General features: G+C 39.1%; 1 protein-coding gene across 3 annotated transcripts; it reads left to right on the forward strand.

The window, feature by feature from the left end:
• Positions 1 to 1,620: 1,620 nt before the first annotated feature.
• On the forward strand, positions 1,621 to 21,202 carry LOC121947105 (dystroglycan 1-like). 3 transcript variants are annotated; one of them, XM_088082057.1, is made up of 3 exons: positions 1,621 to 1,761; positions 15,427 to 15,993; positions 17,277 to 21,202. In XM_088082057.1, exons 2-3 carry the CDS (start codon positions 15,571 to 15,573, stop codon positions 19,581 to 19,583), a joined length of 2,730 nt encoding a protein of 909 aa, XP_087938183.1. In that variant the 5' UTR covers positions 1,621 to 1,761; positions 15,427 to 15,570; the 3' UTR covers positions 19,584 to 21,202. The 3 variants fall into 3 exon arrangements, with proteins under 3 accessions (XP_087938183.1, XP_042347944.2, XP_087938184.1); XM_042492010.2 differs by lacking the exon at positions 1,621 to 1,761 and adding an exon at positions 8,545 to 8,858; XM_088082058.1 differs by lacking the exon at positions 1,621 to 1,761 and adding an exon at positions 11,904 to 12,011.
• Positions 21,203 to 22,742: the final 1,540 nt, after the last annotated feature.

Below are 22,742 nucleotides of genomic sequence, written 5' to 3' on the forward strand. Positions count from 1 at the left end.
GTTTCAGGAAAATCCATCCAATGGTTGTAAAAACATATGTGAATTCGCAATAGCTGTAACCAGGTAGGCGCATGCATCCACGTGTTCATGCATTCACACACACACAACCTCATTAACACTTCCAATGAAGCCTCCCTTAGACCACCGGTTAATGAGTTATGAAAGGGGAAGTGACTCTGTATCAGAGTTATTATGGTTTAGTATTAATATAATATACACTCGCATTCCAGTTCACTAAAATGTTTTTTTCACACATAGTTTTAGTTTTTAGTTTAGTTTTATTCAGCTATTATAACCTTGTGTATATGTATGTCTGTTTACCTGACTGTGTCTTTCTACAAAGTTTGGTCATGTTATGTGAATCAGTTTAGACAGTAAATGCCTTATTGTTCAAGGCCACTCCCACCACTCCTTCTTTTTTGCCATTTGGCTTGAACACAAACGTTTATCTTCCCACACATGCACACTTCACCTCCATGCTAAAAATTTAGTCTCCTAGAACAGAAACTGTGTCCACCTATAGACCTATAGTGAGTGACCTATTGACAATATGACAATTCAGCAATTCATCCTTTGAGAACCTTGAATGTCCGCACTAGATTTCATGGCAATCCATATAAAAGTTATTGAGATCTTTCAATGTGGACCAGAGAAGAGGACCAGTGGATAGACACATTAGATCCATGCTGTTTGTATGATTAAAAATTGAGCTTTTAGCCTAATTTAGTTTATATGACATATACCAGCCCCATCATTGTAATCCTGCCAGTTACTTCATTCAAATGATTTCTTTGTCATTAGAAGAAGAAGTACCTGTGTTTCTAAGGCCCTAACCAATTAGACTGATTACTTTAGTTACCAAACTGGTCCAAGTTGATGAGAACGGGTTGTTTAATATCATAGTTAAAATATTCAAGGACCAAAGCTTGTGACCGTGTAATCACATTACAGCACTGATAGATCAGGTTAAGGGTATTTAAGTGTTGTTCCTAAAGAGTCGCAGTACACATTTAGGGGCTATTGAGTATTCAGTAATTGGGTTTTGATTTGATTTCTGCTCTTCATTGGGGTCATCCTGTGGCCATGCCATTTGCTGATTTCTATATTTGCTGATGTCCTTTTGATGTGTTTCATAGTCATTAGGCTTGTTTGTCTCTGATAAGAAAACTATTACCCTAGTCACAGGGGCCATTAGGGGCTTTCCCTCCAACTAGCATATAACATGAGGTCTCCTCAAGAGCTGCTTGTTTATCCTATAATGGAGTGGCCTGATCTGCCACTGGTCAGACCTACAAAACTAATGTCCAATCCCCTGTAATTGCCTCCGGGTTCTCTGCTGGTGGATTAATTATGCAGTGTAATTTGCGAATTATCGGCTAACTTGCCTCAGCAAGACTTGGATGGGATTCATTTACACTGATGTAAATATGACGAGATTAAACTACAAGTCCCATTTCGCTTTTTAACAAGGCATAATATTTGGTAAATAATTAGTATTTTGTGACACTAAAGATGATGTTTTCACAGAGCAGCAGCTTGCTAACAATGTTTTCAGTATAAACATGCTCTAGTGATGATGGTACCTCTTGGAAAAACCTTATATGTGGTGTGCAACGAGAACAGATGACTGGGGACAGGCAAAAACAGGAACAGTGCCCTGGTGTGTGCTGAAAGGAAATTCTCTTTCTTCCTGTTCTATTATCAGCTCAACATAACAAGTGACGGAGTGGAGGCAAAGACCAAAAACAAAACTTCAAACAGGTAAATGATGAGTTCCTTAAACATTCTTTAAAGCGTTTCAGTGTTGATGGTGACGAAATGGTGCTGCAAATTATTGCAGCCCTGTGAAAACCACCCAAAACTATTATATTCTGATTTATGATTGCGACAAAAGTTGTGGGTGAAAAAGAACGATCTGTGAGCACAACATATAAAAAGCAGAAAGGGTCTTTCCGTTTGTTATTGAGTGAAACCGAGAAGGGTTGTCTAAAGTAATCTAGCATTGTGAGAAAGAGGAGATTGGCTCCATTGAGGGTCTCACTACTCAGCCAACCCCCCACCCACCCCCCCACCCCCGCCTCTCTGCGGTCCAACAGTCCGCTCAGAATAACCCTTCTAATAAGTCACTTGGAAGAAAATGTGGGGAGTCAGCTGATTCGTAATCCGCTCTCTTTCTCGCTCTGTGCTCACACATCAAGAGTCAGATTGATATGTGCAATCACATGAAAGGCCCTCTGCGGTGGGGCTATCATGGTCTAGTAGCCCTGCAGGTGTTTTCGTGTATGTGTGTTTTGGCCAAATGAGAGCTGGCTGATGCATTTGCAATGGAAATCCCTCATCCATAATATGCCTCAAGTGTAAACAGTAGGATGAGAGAACAGCCAGGAAATGCATGTATTCTTCTCCGTTGACATTGATGCGATTTACATATTAAATCTGCGCTGATGGTGTATTTATTCGATTTAGAGACTATTAAGAGGTGTTCCACTGTTACAAAAAAGGATCTAATTACTCTGAATGTGTTACGTATGATGAAAAATATGAAACACCAATATGATAATGCATTCCTTACATGTCTTTAGAAACTAATTTCATCACTTGTACATGTTCACTACAACATTATTTTAGATACTCACTTTTCAATCTATTCCCTCAAAGTTGCAGATACAACATGCATGGTCTTTGTTCACACTGTCGCCTCGCAGGGGTGAACAAAGAGTCAGAGGGATTCGGATGACTGACAGGCTTGTGAACTGTTACAGACAGGCTCCGTTTCTCTATCTTAAAACCCTAATCATGCTTGCCAAGGGTTTTATTAGTATATGAAGGCTCTTTCCGTGTTGCAGTGAACATTGAGTCAGTTTCTGCTCCAAAATATTTGCACAGTTCATGATAATGTATGATGATGGCCTCACATAAATGGCATCACATATTTCACGCAAATATTTTCAGTGGAGTAAAAAGACATCTAATCATTTGTTGGCAAAGCGAATGATAAGAATGCCCATTTCCACAGACACATTTGGCAGTATAATGACATCTGTGATTGTTGTTTCATTTTACGTTTTTTTTTTTTTTTTTAACTGTGCTGCTTTCCTCTTCTTCAACACTGGCTGTCAGTCTGCAAGACATTCCTCTTTCTTTAAACTTTTCCTTTCTCTTTCAAGTATTGTTCCCAATAGAGCTCATGCCCTATTTAAACCATAATAATGCAAGCTAATGTAACCATTCATATAAGCTCAAACAGAGTCTAATAAAGAAATGTCATCTTTGTATGAGTCTTTTGCGCCTTCAAAGGGGGAAATAGGAAGTCAAGGTGACGAAAGTAATCTCAAGAAAGCGTTTGCAGGACACAATGCTGAAGAGCAGGCTGTGGATTTATGGCTGCTCCACAAACCAGCTGTAACTGTAGCATATACAGTATCTGTATACTGTATGTATATAATATAGCTAAAGCTTCATAAAAGCCTACATGTCATATTATTTCCAAAACAGCAGTGGTGTAAAATAACTTAATACATTTATTCATGTACTGGGCATAAGTAAAACTGGAGGTACTTTTATTTTACTTTAATATTTCAGTTTTATACTACTTTATACTCTACATTTCACAAGGAAATGTTGTATTTTTTACTCTATACTACATTTATTTGATAGCTGGAGTTACTTTACAAATTAGGATTTTACAAACAAAATACATGACCAGTTTATAATATGAAATACTTTGCTATAAATTTAGGGACATTTCACGCCAAAATCAAAAATGCATATTTTTCCTGTGTGTAACACTGTTTATCAGTCAAGATTGTTTTGGTGTAAGTTGCTTAGTGTTGGAGATATCAATTGTACAGATGTCTGCTTTCTCTACAATATAATAGAAACAGATGGCACTTGGATTGTAGTACTTAAAGCCGCCAAAAAAATACATTTGAAAAACTCATCAGCAATGTCTTTTTTTTCAGAAATCATGACCTGGTTACTCAAGACAACCACAGACCTTGTTGTGAGCAATTTAATGTCGGAACTATTTTCTTTCTACCAAACTACATCCGTCAACTGTATCACTGTGCAGAAGAAGTGCGCATCTACTCATGGATGAGAAAATGTTGGCAGCTTGAGATGTAAAGATTAATGGCTTCCTCCTCGGCTGAGCTTGGTGATCTAACAGTAGATGACCACTTCCTTGTCTGCAGTGATTCGATTGGCAGGAGTAGCCTAGTTCAGTAGAGAGAAAATAGTTGCTGCATGAAACTGCTCACAACAAGGTCTGTGGATTATTTTGAGTAACCGGGTCATGATTTCTATAAAGAGACATTTCTGTTTAGTTTTTCAAATGTATTTTTTTGGCGCTTTGAGCACCCCAAGCCCAGGTGCCATCTACTTCCATTAAATTCAAGAGAAGGCAGACATTTCCATGGCTGATATCTCCACTATTTGGCAGCTCACACTGAAACAATCTAGAATGATAAATAGCACTACAAAGAGGACAAGTATGTATTTTTGACTTTGGGGTTAGCTGTCCCTTTAAACTATTCAACAGTAGCATATGAAGCAGTTTAAATGTGATCCACCTCAACATTTAATGGCTCCTCATGTGTGTCAGTAAGCATATTAAAATACTATTACATACATTATATGTATAATAACATTTTTCTGATTATACTCTGTACTTCTAACTTTGTCTAAAATATTGGCATTTTGCTTGTAACAGAATGTTAGTGTTTTACTGAAGTAAAAGATATGAGTACTTTTTAAACCAATGGGTATTTTTATGCAGAGGAGTTGGTATATTAGAGCATGGGCTGGACATAAGCTAAATATACTTTGACTATAATAATTTACCCTGACAACGCTTCATCTTTGAACGTTTGAACCCTTGAACCCTTCAACAACCACATGCTTGCATCTTGTGACTAATATCACAGTTGCCTTCACTCGGCAGCCTGAATGCACTGATGCAAATGCACATTATTGCTGTGTGCAACATGGTTGTATGATAAGCCTTCTGCGCTAAGATCCCACTTGTCAATACAATCCAACAATATTTATCATCCAGTTGATGTTTGCTTCCTCTAAAGTCTGATTTTCACCCATGACATTATGAGTATTGATACCAAAATCAATACAGGACTTTTGTATTGACAAAGACATATAGAATAAGGGATGTAGAAATGTTTTGAAGATAAGATATAATAGTGACATCATCTTTAACCTGCACAAACAGAAAATAAGTCACACTGCTGTTAATTATTTCAGCGCAGTTCTTTGAACAAATATAACCTTTAGACTGTGAATGCTTCTCATCTCAGCTGACTGACTTTGACTGTAGAAAACAAGAGCAGCGCTTAACCTGTTCAATCACAAGTTACACTTGTTGCCACTCTAAGTCAGTTACGATAAACCTCATGGACGAGAACCACAGATACAGTATTACAGAGATGTCCAGGAGTGCTTAACTTTTGTTTCTACGGGACATTAATGTGGGTGGAAGTACCTTTGTATTTGGTGTTCTTTATCATCTTAGAGACACATTTTCATAAAAACAGGCTCTGCAGAAAGGTACTTGTCCTCACTGTCAAAGTTTTTATTGCAAGAAAGGCTGTGAGGTTAGATTTTATGATAACTTTAGGCCATTCATGCCTTTCAAGCTTGCTATCGTGTGTCTTGTGCTTTGTTTAATTCCCTTTGTTGCACTGTCCTGCATCATTTTATTCTGTGCTGATTTTTTGTGTTAGAACAAAGGAAGCTCACTCTCATATACACGTGATGAAGGGCAAAAAGGACTTTTAAATCAGATACAGTGGGTTTTATGAAAACATCCTCCGAAAAAGAAACATCTACCAGCTTTAAAGTGTCAAATATGATAAGTCGTGATTACATCTGTGTGAAAAAAACTTTTGTACAACATACTGCAATTGAAAAATTAACAAATTTACATTTTGTTATGAATACTTTATTGTTAAGATACAAACATGCACGTCAAGATAAAGCCATGAAGGTCCTGGTTGTGTCTGTTAGCTGATAGTTACTATGCAAAGTTATGGTTAGAGGAGGTGGCAATGATAAACTGTCCTATTGTCTTGCTGTTTGTCTTGTCATTTTAATATGAATAAAGGTACAAACAAAGACTCCCAAGTAACTTTGTTGTGGACAAAATGGAAAAGAAATACTCTAGACTTTAAATTACATTTTTATAACCTGAATTAATGATGCTTATGATTTCAAGATCCTAAAGGTGAGCCTGTAATTATAGCCAGTAATTATAGTATATACCCCCAACCCCAATATTCAATTCAGTCCAATCCAATCCACTTTATCTATATAGCACGATTTTAACAAACACAAGGTTTCCAAAGCGCTGCACAGCAAGATAAAAAGCACAATCAATACACAATGCATAATAGGATAAAAGAAAATCAGATAAAATCAATCCAATTACCCAAATATCAAAAGCAAATATAGTCACAATCATATATAAGCAGAACAAATTACTGTTATTATTACCATGGTTCCTGGTGTACTGCTGTTCTGCTTGTCCATGTGGTGTCGTTGTATGCCAGTAGAACACGCCAGCAGAAAATGGCTCACGTCTGTAATCAAAAGATTTGGGCGATCCCATAATCTCGTTTTTATCTGATACAGAGTAGCCTACAAGGCCAAAACAGCCGATATCCATAGCAATACGATACTTTTTATTATTAAAAGGCCTATCATGCAGGGGAAAGCAGTGTGTTGTGGTTTATATTGTGTTACAGTTTGAAAATGTGATATTAACCAATACTGAAGATCTGATTTGAATGAAATTTTAATGTTTGTACATATTCCTAAGCCTCTCTTAACAGACACAGCCAGTGAAATCTGTCTCTGTGTTGGGTGTCTGGATGCCTTCTTTTCAGCTGAATTTCTTGTGTTTTTTTCAGTAAAACATTGCAGCTATTATTTGTCAGATTGAACTAGTCAGGTTGCATGCCCTGGTGTGCTGTGCTTGTGCATCGAATGTGTTGTTAGCAGTGGGGGAGCAAACAGTATAGGGATGCACAATATTGAATTTTTGCCTATTTATTATGTTTAGACATATGCTTTTCATCCAATATGCTGTTATTTCGGGCTCATTTTGGCTGATTTCTGATGAGATAAGGATGTACGCACCTATCTTTTTCCACCTAATTGCAGAAAACATCAAGTCTCTCCTGATGTGGAATTAACATATTACACCTACTTTTGTTGTGATGGCCAACCGGTGGCAGGTGCATACATAAAATACAATGCTTTTCATAATGTACACATTCACTAGGCAAAGCAATAAAAGTACATTGACCTAGTTTACATGTAAAACATGCCATATTTATTGTTATGGAGGCTAACAAATTTTAAATAAAAGTATAAAATTCATCCCACTTTAAGGGGCCTGGATTATGCTTTTTTTTTAAAACAATCCTGACAATAGCCAAAACCAGGGCAAATTTGAACTATTTTGATTGTAATAAAAGTGGCATAATTAAAGTGCCACCATATTGGATTGTCATAGGTAGAAAAGTTAATTTCATTAAGATGCTGATATTTAATTCTAGCCATTTAGCCATAAGCCATTATTTACAGATACCAGTGGCATGCCATTATAATTGTGCATCCCTAAAACAGTACATGCACCAGATGTGTTCATGACAACAGAAAGTTATTTGCTATGGAAAAATAAATAGGTATGACATAGAAGAGAGAAACTAATCCCTCTTTTAGTATTGAGGCAGAGATCAATCTTTAACATAAAAACATATCATGTAGTATCAATATTTTGGTATCGCTCTGCCAACCCCTAGTATTCAATTAATGTTAATGTCTTTATCAAATAATATTCGGCATATAGTCCACGAGAAGTCTAAGTAAAATGTCAATCATTTATCTCTATTTCTGCTGCTGTCTACTGTTTACCTGTTTTCATGCCTGTCTGTGACGACGCATGGACAAACCAACAAAACAATCCACACACACATGCAAAAAAGTTGACAGAAAAGCAGACTTGTGTGGTGCAGCGGTGAGTTCACTGGCAGTGAGAATATACTCTATTACTTATATTTACTTGAAAAACCTGCATGCATGCGCTAATTTTGGTGGGAAAGGGGTACAAGTACAGTTTTATCATAGTACCTGCTTATGATAAGTAACATAATATAGGCTTTCCCCCCCGCCAGTGTCAACTCCCTGAATACAGCCCCTGTGTTACTAAATAATATTGCATGTTCTCACAGTGCTGGAAGCTATACAAAAAAACATCAATGTAAATGGGATTAATTTTTCCTCCACACAACCAGACAAAGGGTACTGCCTCCTAACCAGTTGGCTGAGTATCTCTGCAGACAAAAGGCACTCCAGTCGCCACCTTTCACCTCACTAGTTCAGCACTCAGTCCTTGCCTCACTCAAGGCTGGAATAATAAGTCGTGTGTGTTATTGTGAGGTGAACTGTCGGCAAAGTGCTTCCAAACACTCAATGCGAGTGTCCTCAACAGTTTCCACCTGCATGTCTCCAAATAAAAGGGAGGCGGAGTCATGCTGGTACACACGATTGGCCTCAACCTGTAGACCTGTCTGCGAGGAGGACAGAGGGAGGCAGCAAGGGAGGGGTTGCCACCGACATAATTACAATACAGAGCAGTGAACTATCTGCAGACTAACTAAACCAGAGCGATATCTGTTCCCTCGGCTGTGCCCAGATACCCTTCCTCCTACATGCTAGATATATGTCCGTGGCGCTGAGGGGAAAGCGCATGTTTAATGGCATTTTGGAAGTCTCCGCGGCGCTCTCCGGGAAGAAGAGGAGACATTACGGCGCGAGTGAGCTAACGTTAGCTCGCTAACAAGGTCAGTTTGAATTTTGGCTTCTGTCGCTGTTTTAGCACCAGAACGGTTTAAAATGCCACCCTCGCCATCTTCGTTAACTCGGCTCGTTTACAGGATTAGCACTGGCTTCCATCCGCTGACAGGACGGGTAACCAGCTATTTTTACCACCAGCATACTCTCTTGACGTTAGCTTGTTAGTTAGCCCCGCTCGGTGGCTATCAGCCCGTTCGGTTTGTTCGACTTTGCTATTCGACCGTTGAAACCGATGGAGCTGGCTCACGTTAACACCACGGAGGTTATTGCCAAGAGGCAAGCTTTTGTTAGTAACAGCCTGGACGCGCTAACGTTAGCTGCAATATTTTGGGAAAGCTAGGCATTTGTGTGGTGGATGCTCCAGCAGCAGCAGCAGCAGCAGCTCGCTGCTTGTTCCGCCTAGAATAAAACAGGTGCATCTCTGCGCTAGCGGTGCACAGATGCAGGATAACGCAGCTAGTTACTGGGTTTGCAGTCATCATTTTTAGCCAGGTTTTGGGTTTCGTATTCCCAAAAATATCGAGTCTAAGTAGTGTGGGCTGGTACGTGATTTATCAAGGTTGAACGTCGTAGGTGGCGTTATCATTTATAAAGGCCTCGTCTACATACATGAAACGGGCCCGGTAGCTTTCAGTTAGTTAGCTAACGTTAGCAGTAAGACAGTAACTGGCTACTTGGATACAAATCTCAATCCTTTAATATTTGATTATGATAACAATGAGTTGTTCAATCAAACGATATAACGTCATCAGTTGTCATTAGCCACGGAGTGTTTCACATTTAAAGTCGCTGATGTTACATTGGGGAGGGCTGGTTTGACCTAACTTACTATTAGTTAGCGTCAACGTGTTTAACAGTAGTAGCTTCGCTTTAACCTAATGTTGTCTCACAATATAACGATTTATACATGTGTGGGTAATAATGCCACAATCACTAGTAGTTTACAATATTTAAGACGTAACATAATGGCTAATTTCATATATACTGTCAACTCTAGCAAGTTAATTTTACTTTTGAAAAAATCAAGGAAACTCATTGCCTTGAAAAATGCGAGCAAAGATAACTATTAGTCTTAATTTATGTTTACTTTATGTCTAATTCTTAAGTTCACTTAAAACTTAGTTATATTTGCTTGATTTTGTACAGCTGTAGCAGCTTAAAATGACAAATTTAATTGAATTAGGGATGCCAGATATTGGATTTTTGGATCTTCAATATACCAAAATATTGGTCGATAACAGATACCGATATATTCAGAAGTTTTAGCAACTTTAGTAAACCAAGTGTACTGTGCTTTATATCTGTATTCTGATGATTGCAAACAAGTCAATCATTTGTATTTTGTAAACGTGAACACAACAGAACTTACAGTTCCCCTTACTTCACCATTGGCAAGATCTTCTTTGTGATGATCAAGTTAAGTCAGACTAACTTTTTACTGAAGTTGCTAACACTTAAAATAGAACAGGATCATTGCACTTGTCATTTTTAAGTTTCAACAACTTCGTAAAATAAAGCAAATACAGCTACATATTTTATAAACTTAACAATTTAATATAAAGTATACATTTAAATTGTTATATTTACTTTACTTTTTCAAGGCAATCAGTTTCTAATATTAAGTAACATCAACTTGTCAAATTTTACAGTGTACATATGTCACTTGTTGGGAAGAATTATATAGCAGATATTTAAAGTTTTCATTGTTTTTCTCTTGAAGCTTTTCTCTCGTTTCATGCTAAATCTGAATACAGAGACACATACAAGACAGTTTTGTTTGTTTGCAACATTCAGTAGTTTTTAAAGTATTAATCAAGTTGCTCTCAGGTCATCATGCCAGGTTTCACTCAGCCAGGGCAGAGTTTGTGTTTCCTCTCCACATATTTCATTAGTTGGTTGAACAGTGTAGAGGGCAACACAAGGGAAACATCCAATTGCAAAGCAAGCTTGTCTTGTGGATATGTTTGTTATTCAGCTCATGCACTATCTAGAGGCTGCTGGATGTGGTACGTCAATTCAATTGGCCCTGAGTGCCACTGTGCATCGGAGCCCTAATTATTTTTGATGGTTTTAAAGTTTTAACTACTGTTGAACTGCAGACAGCACGGATATCGTGGTTGTAAAGGGTTTCGTCCCCCCCTCACTAGTGCAGGCGGCTTTGTGAAACGGGCAGAAATCACCCACACTCAAGCCTGTGTCATTGTACTGTTTACTATACATAAAAAGGGGCTCGTCATAGAAACAGTGAGGTTTAATAGGTGTTCAGTGGAAAATGAAGTTTTATACTCAGCTCCCAAATAAATATTGTAAAAAACACTTTCATATAACCTTTATTTTAGCATGTGGGCTTTTTAAAGTACATGTCTTGAATATTTTAGTGCCCCATAGCTTAGCCCTGATGCTGTGAGAAGGGATACTGTCATGATGATAATAATTAGTCACAATTATCCCCTCTATTAGTAGCTGAAAATGTGATCTCTGTTTTTAGAATGATACATAAATACATAACATATGTTTATTTATGCCTTTAAGCTAATCCTCTCAATAACAGGCAACATGGCTTCATCTTGTTAAACCATGTTTTGATTGTTGGCCTTTTCCTCAAATCGCCATTACATGTTTTCTCATGCACATGTTTCATTCTTAATATTGTTTTGTTGATGATTTGAACAGCATGTTGGGGCACTGCAAATCAACATATTAAAACATCTCATATTTCTTAATGAGATGTTGTTTGGATTGGATTCTGAATTACTCGCACACTGTGAAATGAGAACGTGATAGAATCTAGGCCACATTGTGGAGAGCTTACTTTGATGCTCAGATGTTGCCCCCCCCCCCCTTCTCCACATGTGTGTTTATGAGTGTGTGTGTGCGGGTGCAGCCTGAGGTGAGGTGTGCTCATTGTGAATTAAATTAAGTTTATGGGTAATAACCTATTTTAATGTAAATGTGTTTGTTTTACATGTAAATACAAATTCACTGATGACTATGTTTTGCCTTTACACTCAGCTGGCATACTTGAGATTCAGCCTCTGTGTTTTTGTTTTTTCTTTTGTCTAGGATCTTGAGTGTCAGAAGAGGGTTGTGCACAGGAAGTGGGTGATAAGGTGCATGTCTCAACTTGGTTAATGCGTTAGGTGAGACATGAGTCAGAACTCCCCACCTATTTGCAAGTAGGTTGCAAAAAGTCACATTAGCAAAACGGATAACCAGTGTTACTACTTTTTCGTGTTGCAGAGTGACTTTTTTTTGTTGATATATCTAACGTTGGAAATGTTATTTCTTTGACATGTCCAGTGTTTTAAACTACATGCAGGATACAGAGAGCCCCGTGGATGTGAATTGATTGTATGTTCTTGTTTTCCCAGCTGGCAGTCTAGTCATAACAGTAGATTTCTGTGCCAGCAACATCACACATTTACCCACATTAGATATTAATCATCATCATTTACAGTGAAAGCCAAATACATAAATTACACAATAAGCCCTGAGTTGTTTTTCTTGCATACATTAGCCTACATGTTGTTATTAGTCACTGACAGTAGATGATCTACTGACACAATTGATTTTCCTAGCAAACAAATAACTGACTGTAGCTACCTTAGTATGTAGGTTTTTGTCCAGTGATGAATCATACATTTTGTAATGTAAAAGCAGTGCGTTGGCCTGTTTCAATAGCTCTGGCTGAGCTGCACACCACCATCGAGGTACTCGCTCCTTACAATTGTTTGATCAGAATAAGGTGGGCAGTTATTGTAAAAAAAGAACGAAGGAGGGAGACTGTACTTGAATCCAAAGAAACTAAAGTTGCAAAAGTAGCTGTTAGTGGTATGAATTTGGCAGGTTAACAAAAGGCTGAATATTGATCTGTCAGAGATAATTTGTACTGCACGATTCATAGTAATACAGTCTATTGGTTTTTATCAGCTTTTCCAAAGGCTGAGTTATCTTTAGTGTAATAAGAATAAAGTAACCAAAAATTCACTGTCTCAACATAGTTTAAATTACAAAGTCAACGCACAACTACAGAAGGCTTTGTCGTTATAAGCCTTATAAAACACAGTTGTCCCTCATGAGGTCTGAGGTCAATTATCCTTTAAACTATATTCCCTTCATTCTTTTCCTTCATGATATGTAGTGAAATTAGAGGTGTGTAAATAATCAGCAGGATTTCTGACCATTACCACCAATTCCCACAGAGTTACTTATCACACCCACCTGCAACAATGTTTTCTATTGAAAATCTTTCTGCCCCATTCAGCAGGGATAATACAGTCGCTCAACTGTTTAATAAGCCGCCTTTTAGAATACATGAATTGCAAACGAGCCTTATTAAATGGGTTTTAAAGGTTAAAAAAAACAGCTTCAGATGCTGGGAACTAAAAATGAATGAAAATGTTAAGTGTGTTGCCCTCATTTTTTAGATACTTAATGTAATTTTCCACAAGAACAGGTACAAACCAGATGTTTGAATGTCAGATGCCGGAGTGATAATGTGATTTTGATATCATACAGGTTTTTAAAAATGTATATAATCGATTTCCTGACTAGAGAGAGAGAGTCGGGGGGTAAGGGAGTGTTTTAGAGAGAGAAGCAAACTAATCTTCTGAAGCTTAGTTTTATTTGCTCCAGCATTTGGAGGTACACACTTTACTGAGAAACCATGCATTTGCGTGCATGGCTGATTTTAGTAATGACTACCTCTCATTATGTTCATTACATTTCATAGCTTATCCCAAAACAATGAGATTGAGCGGCTGTTCCTGCCTGTATTTGAGAAAATACATGTACATTTTGTGATTGAAACATTTGTTTTGGTTCCCATGAGTTCCCTATCCAATCGCAGCCCTCTTTTGCCGGCTGTTTCTTGCATGAATCATCCAAATAGCGTGTGGGTGAGTCCAAACAGCATAAAGCATTCTTAAAAAGATGAGTTTTGTATAAATTGACTGATTTCATGATGCAGGTTGTTGATCAAAATGTTTGCCAGTCAATGAAAAGTATTTTTTTTTCACTCTCTGTAAGAAGGCATCTTGGTTTGAAGCGGTCTAGAAAAGGGAATATTTTGTATAAGTTGACGTCACAGCTTTGTGCCAGTCAGGCATTAGGATTCCAGGCAATTGGATGACCCTCCTCTGCCCATTTCTGAGTGCTACAGGATTGAGGTTGGCTGGGTCAGCACAATGGAGACTCTAATTCCAACCCCCAGGGCACCTAATTAAAACTTACAACCAAGACAAACAACCTTTGACACTCATGCATCTCGTGAGAATCGCTATTACTGAAAATGCCATGACAGAGAAGTGAGGATCAGGAGGAGATCAATGTGTCCTTTTTCTAATAATGTTTATTACTTTGAAACGACATGTTTGGAATCTAAATAGAAAATGGAAATATATTTCATGCTCTTGGCACAAACAACTAATTGCATGCATTTGGGAGCAGTGTTTTTAGCTAGTCTTGTGGTTGTGTGGTGATTTTTCAATTCCTGATACTGCTTCAATTAAATATTGTAGTGGGAAGACAAATGTTGTGTCCAAAATCACTCCTTCCTTCACACATTCACTAGTCCTTATATAATAGACATGGAGGTTTAACTGAGACGGTCTCCCTCTCTCCCTCACTCTCTCTCTCTCTCTCTCTCTCTCTCTCTCTCTCTCTCTCTCTCTCTCTCTCTCATCAAAAACTAGTTTTGCTTTACATGTTCTAAGACAAAGTCAGTTACAAATGAAATGCATAATATGCTTTAAGTCAACTATCAATAATTACAGGTGTTTATAGACTTTGTGAGTAAATGTCATGCTTCGGAGACAATTAAGTTCCTCAGTATTGGCAGGGGAAGAAATTATTAGTTGTAGCCTCTTCAATCCTCAGTAATTTATGATTACCAGTCTGCACAAGCCTTGTAAATATAAGGAGTGATTTTGGACACTGCAGAAGTATGTTGCAGAGGAGTTCTTAAAGTAATAGAGCAGTGGTGCTGCTCTTAAGATTAATTCTGTTGTTAACATGACCTTAAGAGTATTTCACGTTTTGTCCTATGACATAAATGCGTCAGTAAATACCCTACAAGTGAGTTTTAAAATTTTTATATGTCTTTAAAAAAAGGAGGTTGCCAACAATGGCTAAATGAGACAACAGAATGTCATCATGTCGAACACGGCTTACACGGCTTGCTGTGGTAGGGATGTTGTGGTATCGTTTGTTTATAGGTAACGTGAGCTTTTCACTCCAAAATGTGTATGTTTCATGAACGTTTGTCCCAAAGTTTGTTTCATGCAATAATCCAAAATCCAATTTAAAAAATCCAAGACTTTTTGACGAAGGCCCCAGGGCGATGTTAACTTCTATGTCAGCCTATAGAAAAACATAACTTCTGGAGCACTCTATAAAATATTGAGGTATTTGGTCTAAAATAGTGATATTTGATTTTCTCCATATCATCTGAAACTTTATCATATAAGATGTAATGCTACTTGTATGTTTGCAGAGGTTTTTTTCCCCAGTTGTCACTTTGTCCCTCTCATGTTTGTTTTTTGTTTTCTCACATAGCTGGCTGACATGGCTGTCTAACAGGCTGCCAAAGATCTCTTCATGGATCACAGAGGACAACAAAGAGAAACCACTGCATCTGTGAGCATATCCAATAACTAGGAAATCTGACCTACAAGCATATCATCAGACTGACGTCAGTGCATGTGGCCTCTTAAGTTGTTCATAGACATCTGTTGGGCAGCCCAAAGGCCTATTGCTATGCACTATAAACGGAAAAACATGAGCTGTGGGGATGCTGGGAGGAGCAGGCTTCTTTCGTGCAGGACTATCCCTCTGGTAATAGGGCTTCTGGTGACCATGGCCCAGGGCACTGCGCCAGAACAGCAAGAGACACTGGCGGAGATGATATCTGTGGAACTAGAGGCTTCTATGCAGTCCTCTGTGCTCTCTGAGCTCCAGGCTGCAGCATCTTCAGTAGGTGAGGGGCCACCTACAGCTATCCCAGATTCCTCTGCAAAGAGTGGGGGAGTGCACACTGGCATCCCTGACTCCTCTGCAATCGTGGGCCAGGTGTTTCAGTTGAAAGTTCCACCGGGACCAGCCAATGCAACCTGTAATGTCCACGTAAGTACACTGAAGATGAAACAAGTCAACGTTGAGATTAATCAAGTGTTGATTTTATGTGGAAAAGTATTTGGCATGTAATATTGAGCTCCTCAGAATGCAATATTAATGTTTTGGTTTTTACAAATAATTGTGTGTAAATTATTTGACATTAATTCAGTGAGATTGAAATTAATCAGTCAATGAGAATAGCATTTGTGTTGAAAAAAGATGCAAAATAACAAAATAAGTAATAAGGGAGGACTTTGGTTTTTTTTTTACTGATGGCCTGAAGGTCTTTTTTCCCCCTTTTTATTTGGGATGTGGCTATTTATTAGACCCAATCCTAGTATTATTTGTGTGCTACTAGCTTTACAATAGACTGTCATAAAATAGTATTCTTCCATAATCTTGATTTTATTACTAGAATTTGCTTGCTGTAGTTCTAGGTTTAAATCAATATTTTTTGCAAACCTGATTTGTAATTATATTGGAGAAATACTGCATTTTGGCCTAAGCTATACTCTCTAAGTGTATAATAAAGATATAGGTGAACTCTGTTATAGTGAAGGAAAGAAACAGGATGTGTGAAAACTTGAAGTACCTCTTTATTGTTCTTTAATGTCTCTCGTGGGGACTACAGTGTTTTTCTTTGACTGTAGAAACACATAATATATGGTATTTATCCCTTCAGTTTTGATCACTGTGTCACTGCTGATTGAATCTGACTTTGGTGCAATTTGTTCCAGTCTGAATGAGATGAGATTATTATTGGCCCAAGTGGTGATGCAGAATGATATCCTGTCATACAGTAATAACTCAAAATGAAGAGTGATGACTCATATAGTTGTTATGAATAGAAACTCACGCTGCTTCCTGTTCAGATTTGGTGGGATTTTATAAACTGAATGGAATGTGGAGGGGTGGGAGTCGGGGGATAGTGAAAGTGTTTCTGCTTTTACTCGAGATATTTGAAGGTTGTACATTCATCCATTCTGTTCCTTTATCTAGCTCCTATTACACCAGAAACTTGTTCAGTATCAAACAATTAATTACAGGGTTATGTCTATGTTACTGTTATTGATCCACAATTTTCCAAGGAAAACTCTCACAATTGCCAATGCTTCTCCTAGTCAAACTTAAGTAATTTTAAGACATCACCGATGTCCTGGTAACTTGTAATGGTCATTCATAATTGTTTTTGAAGCAAATTATCAGGTAATGAAATAAGTTGTTACTTTTTCCTTTTCAGAAGTATCTGTATAATACAAAACTGTAATTGTGGTTTCTTTTTCCTCCTGTAGCTAACTGAAATGGAAAAAGAGACTTTACCCTCCTGGCTATATTGGGACAAAGAGAGCTGCATTCTGAGAGGCTTGGCCCTGGAGCAGGATAAAGGTGTGTATCATATCTTGGTGTCTGGAGAGGAGATAATTGAGAAGACTGGCAGCCAAGTGTTTCCCAGTACGGTCTTCTCTATTGAAGTGTACCCAGAAGAACGGGCGGACACTGAGCCAGCCCTGCTCACACTACAGTCTGATATCAGCGGCATCCAGCCTTTCACCTGTGGCTCTGAGGAGCTTGTCACTGTCCTCACTGTCATCTTGGATGCTGACTTGACCAAGATGGTTGCTGAACAGAGGGTCAACTTACTGGGCATTATGAGAAAATTCTCTCATGTGCCCCTCGAGCACATGAGGGTGGTCCCTGTTGTCAACAACCGCTTATTTGACATGTCTGCTTTCATGGCTGGACCAGGGAATGCTAAGAAGGTGGTGGAAAATGGGGCTCTACTTTCATGGAAACTCGGATGTGCCCTTGACCAGGGCAGTATCCCTGACATCAACAGCGTCCAATCCTCAGCAAAGGATGGGACCATGTCAGCCAGGCTGGGATACCCAGTGGTTGGCTGGCACATTGTTAACAAAAAGCCCCATGGAGTGAAACGGGTCAGACGGCAGTTGTACAATACTCCTACTCCAGTGCCCTCTCTGCTTCCTCCAACTACTCACCCCGAGCCCCCTGCGCGTGTTGTTCCAACCCCAACCTCACCCTCTATTGCCCCAGCAACAGACAACTCTGCTCCCCCTGTCCGAGGCCCTTTGCCCCTTCCAGTGAAGCCCACTATGAGGGTCAGAGATCAGATAGCCCACACACCTGTTTTTGGACCTCCCCAACCCACAAGAGTACTAGGAACCACAAGCACCATCCCTATTCAGCCTACCATGACCAGGCCTACGTTTGTGGAGGCCACTGCTTCACCAACACCACCAGGCACCACTAAAAGACCCAAACCCTCTGCTACAAAGAGACCCAAGAAAACCAAAACCACTCCAGCTCCCCGGGAGCCCAAGTCCACCACACCTAAACCACCAAAACGCACCACTCCTCTCTCTTTGGCTCCAGACTCTAATCAAAACCCAGAGATCCGTAACGCCATTGATCAGGTGAATGCATGGGTGGGCACATATTTTGAGGTTAAGATTCCTCCTGATACATTCTTTGACAAGGAGGATGGTACAACTGATAAGTTGCGTTTGACTTTGAAGAAGACTCCCAAAGAAGCAGTGAGTGAAACATCTTGGATCCAGTTCAACAGCACTATCCAGCTTTTGTATGGACTTCCAGAGGAGCAGCATGAGGGGAATCATGAGTACTTCATGTTGGCTACTGATAAGGGTGGAAAGAGCATTATGGATGCATTTGAGGTTCAAGTCAACCGTTGGTCTTCTAATGACAAACCATCAGTTGTGTTTGCTGCTCGTTTCCAGGGCGACCCCAAAACTGTAAGCAATGACGTCCATAAGAAGATTCTTTTGACCAAAAAGTTGGCTTATGCCCTTGGTGATCGCAACAGCAGCACAGTAACCCTGAGAAACATCACCAGAGGCTCCATTGTGGTGGAATGGACCAACAACAGCCTCCAGCAGAGTCCTTGTCCAAAGGACCAGATCACAGTTCTCAGCAACAGGATCTCTGAACCCCAAGGGACTCCTAAAGTGGCCTTCATCAAAGCCATGGAGCCGGAGTTTAAACCCATTAACATCTCCATTCGTGGCACTAATAAATGTCAAAGCTACACGTTCATCCCACCAGGAGAGGTGCCAATGCCTGTTCTCCCTACAGCTACACCTTCACCTGGGACAGGTCGTAGGAGCACTGATGATGTTTACCTACACACTGTCATTCCAGCTGTAGTGGTAGCGGCACTGCTGCTCATAGCCGGGATCATAGCCATGGTCTGCTATCGCAAGAAGCGCAAAGGGAAGATGACCATAGAGGAGCAAGCTACTTTCATCAAGAAAGGAGTCCCCATAATATTTGCAGATGAGTTAGATGATTCCAAGTCGCCCCCGTCCTCCAGCATCCCTCTTATCCTTCAGGAGGAGAAGCCCCCTCTTCCCCCTCCAGAGTACCCTAACATGGCAGGCCCCCACAGTACCCTGCTGAACCAGGATCTTCTGGAGGAGTATTCAGTTTATCAAGATGATGATCCTAATGCACCTCCTTACCAGCCCCCACCACCATTTACTGTCCCAATAGAGGGCAAAGGCTCTCGCCCCAAGAACATGACCTCATACAGGTCACCACCTCCCTACGTGCCTCCCTAACGCACACTAGCGCTTTCAGTTTGGAAAGCAGGTGCAATGTAGGGATGCTTGTTGAAAACTACTACAGGAGTAATTTTACATGTGTTCAATGAAAAGGCTTTGACTTTGTAGGACGCAGGCAACCATACCCACATATTTGACCATCATGGATAAGACACTATCGTACAATTCTACTACTGGCACAGGGCAATGGATGGGGAACAGTTTGTAATTTCAGCACTCCTTTTTTTTTTAATTTTTTTTTTTATTTTGGTTGTCCTTCAAATCTGCTTTTGACTTCTTGCATATCCTTTTTGTCTGTTTTTGCCAAGAAGAGTCAATTTTATCTTCAATGATGTACTATTTCTATTGTATAGAAAATAATAAAGAAGCAGTAAAGACTGAAGCCCACAGGGTCTTTGAGCAGATGTCACCATGACAACAGACTCGAGGCTCTCCCTCACAATGTTAATCTTTATGAGTTCTATATCACTCTTATCTGTCCTTCAGCTAGGTTTACTAAGATTTTGCACCTGTTATTTCTAGAGGGGAATGAAATACAAAAAGCCAAACTGAAAGCATGAAACACTTTATTTACACAAAAATCTGTTTGTTTCTTAGATCTCTCCCCGTTCTCTCCTATGCTTTGCTCCCTCTTGACAATAACATGCAAACCTTGCACTTATGCAAATTCTTGTTAAACCTTGCACTATGTGTCTTGCGCAGAACTGAACGCAGTTAATGGTAGTCCAATAAGGAGAAAAGATTTCCTTTTTGTATCCTTGAGCTCGCCACATGACTGAGATTCCTCTGGTACTTGATCACAAAGGACATTACACTGATCACGCCTGTTGTAGATGTAGCCTAATTAAGTTACAAAAACAAATAATGACTTTTTATTTTGTTTTGTTAATGTGTGTGCCACTGAACCTGCCTGTGAGATGACTGGTTTTGCTGTTGCCAAGGTGATGTCTGTGGTCACAAGGCAAACCTTGCAGGGTTGCTACTACAATAATGAAGGGTCCAATGGAACGCTGTGGTTCCCAGCAGGGTGAAAATTGGTGACTAAATCAATGAGGTGGATCCACTGTCTTGTATTCAGTTGGTTTTGTTGGTATGAGGGGTGGGTGGGCTTAGAGTACTGTATTATCACTGCTCTGCCTCAAGGTGTTGCACTGTTATGTTTAGTGCACTGCCTGTTGTCAGTTCAGATGGGGCATGGGGACAAGGGGATGTACATAATTGTGTGCCTGTGAAATTAAACAACTCCATAATGTTAGTGTTTTATCAGTAAACATAGTTGGGGAAGGGAGGGCCGGAGTGGGAAATAATTTTATTTTTTAATTGTATGTCTAGATTTATGATCACAATCATGGAGAGAACAAAAAAAAAGACTTTATAGTTTGTGAGGGTACAAAAGAACGTTTACCTTCCCATCACAAAAAAATAATGCATTATCTCAATATGATGGGGAACAAAGAAACCACAACAATATGTGAATTATGTACATTTCATATCTGATATCACCATAAGAAAAAATGGTTAAAAATCTAATGTTTTTACTGAGTTTTTGATACAGTCTTAAACTTGTTTTATGAAAATATATTAATAAAATGTAATACTATTTGTAAAGCCTCAAATATGGTGTATAGTCCCTTTTTTAATATAAACGTGGTACTGGATCAGATATTGTTTTCAAGATGTGTATAGGTGTGTTAAACTGCAGATGAACACAATTTACCAGATAAATGCGAATGCAATATACAGTTAATTGAAAATATGTTGAAACTTTATTATAAATGTTATTTTTACATGGTCAAAAGCATTAAAGGTGAACAAACAACCATTTTAAAAATGTTGATATTATTCTAGAGGCTATTTAACATGATGAAAAAAAAATACTGCATCCCACTCATATATGCACATATTGCGAGGGTGCGCTGGGAGTACACTAGGTGGTGGCCTCATCATGGTAAATGGTAACTGCCTGCCAGTGACGGGATGAATGGTGTATAGAATTTCAACATCTGCAATATAAATAAATAGTCTGACACTTTCTGAATCTTATTAGTGGCACTGTTAACATTTATGAGACAGGGTCAATATGTCCTGTTTCTGACTTTCGTCTTCCAGTAGTTGCAGTTTATGGAAGTGTTGTCTATTGGAATGGAGAAATCCACGGCAGGATTTCAGTGCGTGTTTTATAGTCAGTCATCCTGCTCACAGGAGAATTAGGAGACAAAGCATGTTCTGTTTTGGTAGCTAGCAAGATAGATAGTAAAATATTGCCATAGCTAATTCCATAAAAACCGCAACTGTGGTCAAGTGAGACGTGTTTTGTGAAAACCTGGTGCCAGCTGCTGCTTGGATTTCATACTTGTGGTGTTACGATACAGGTGCAGTTTTAACTTTTGAGCTCCCCTTTTACATAGAAAAAAACCCAGCACAGTGCAACAACTTCAAATTGTATTCTGTTTAGATTTCATATAATGTGGAATGTAATGCTGTTTTACTTGGTATATTAAATGGAGATGTTGAGATACCATTTTTTTTCCCCCCAATGAGATTATGATGCCTAAACTTGCATATATGCCGATGGCAGCTACCCACCCAATACCACTGAGTTAGAACAAACAAACAGGAAAGGGCTGTACACTACTAACTCTGTAGGACATTAGATGATTGCTATCACTGTATGGCATGGCTCAGGGCAAACTTCTGGTAAAACGCACACTGACAGTGAATGCCATGAAACTAATGTTGAATATTTCCAAATTGCTGAAATTTTGTGAATGGCTAACATCCAACCTTTTACTGCAAATCAGTTTTTTGCCAGTATAAACATAGTTGCTAGTGGCTGCACAGTGCACCTTGCTGTCTAGGCTGCTGTGAGAGAAGAATTGATTTCTGGGAAAGCTGCCGTTTTATCTGAGTGTGAAAGTCCTTTCAAGTCTATTATTAAATTACGTGATATTGAATCGGTGCAACGAACTTGCGTACTCGCCAATACCTGATCCAGCATTTTAGACGGTATATGAGCCGTTTCTGTTGCTGGTATCAGACCAACACTAATAAAAAATGTGACAAATTACTGCTGAAATGCAGGTTTTTGTTGGTTGTGTTTTGAGTGCTTCAAGTACTGTAACACCACTAATAGAGAAGCATCAAAATCCAAGCAGT

Source organism: Plectropomus leopardus, chromosome 9 (assembly GCF_026936395.1).
Source record: "Plectropomus leopardus strain MGB_pleo_1.0 chromosome 9, ASM2693639v1, whole genome shotgun sequence".
Taxonomy (NCBI): Eukaryota; Metazoa; Chordata; class Actinopteri; order Perciformes; family Serranidae; genus Plectropomus; species Plectropomus leopardus.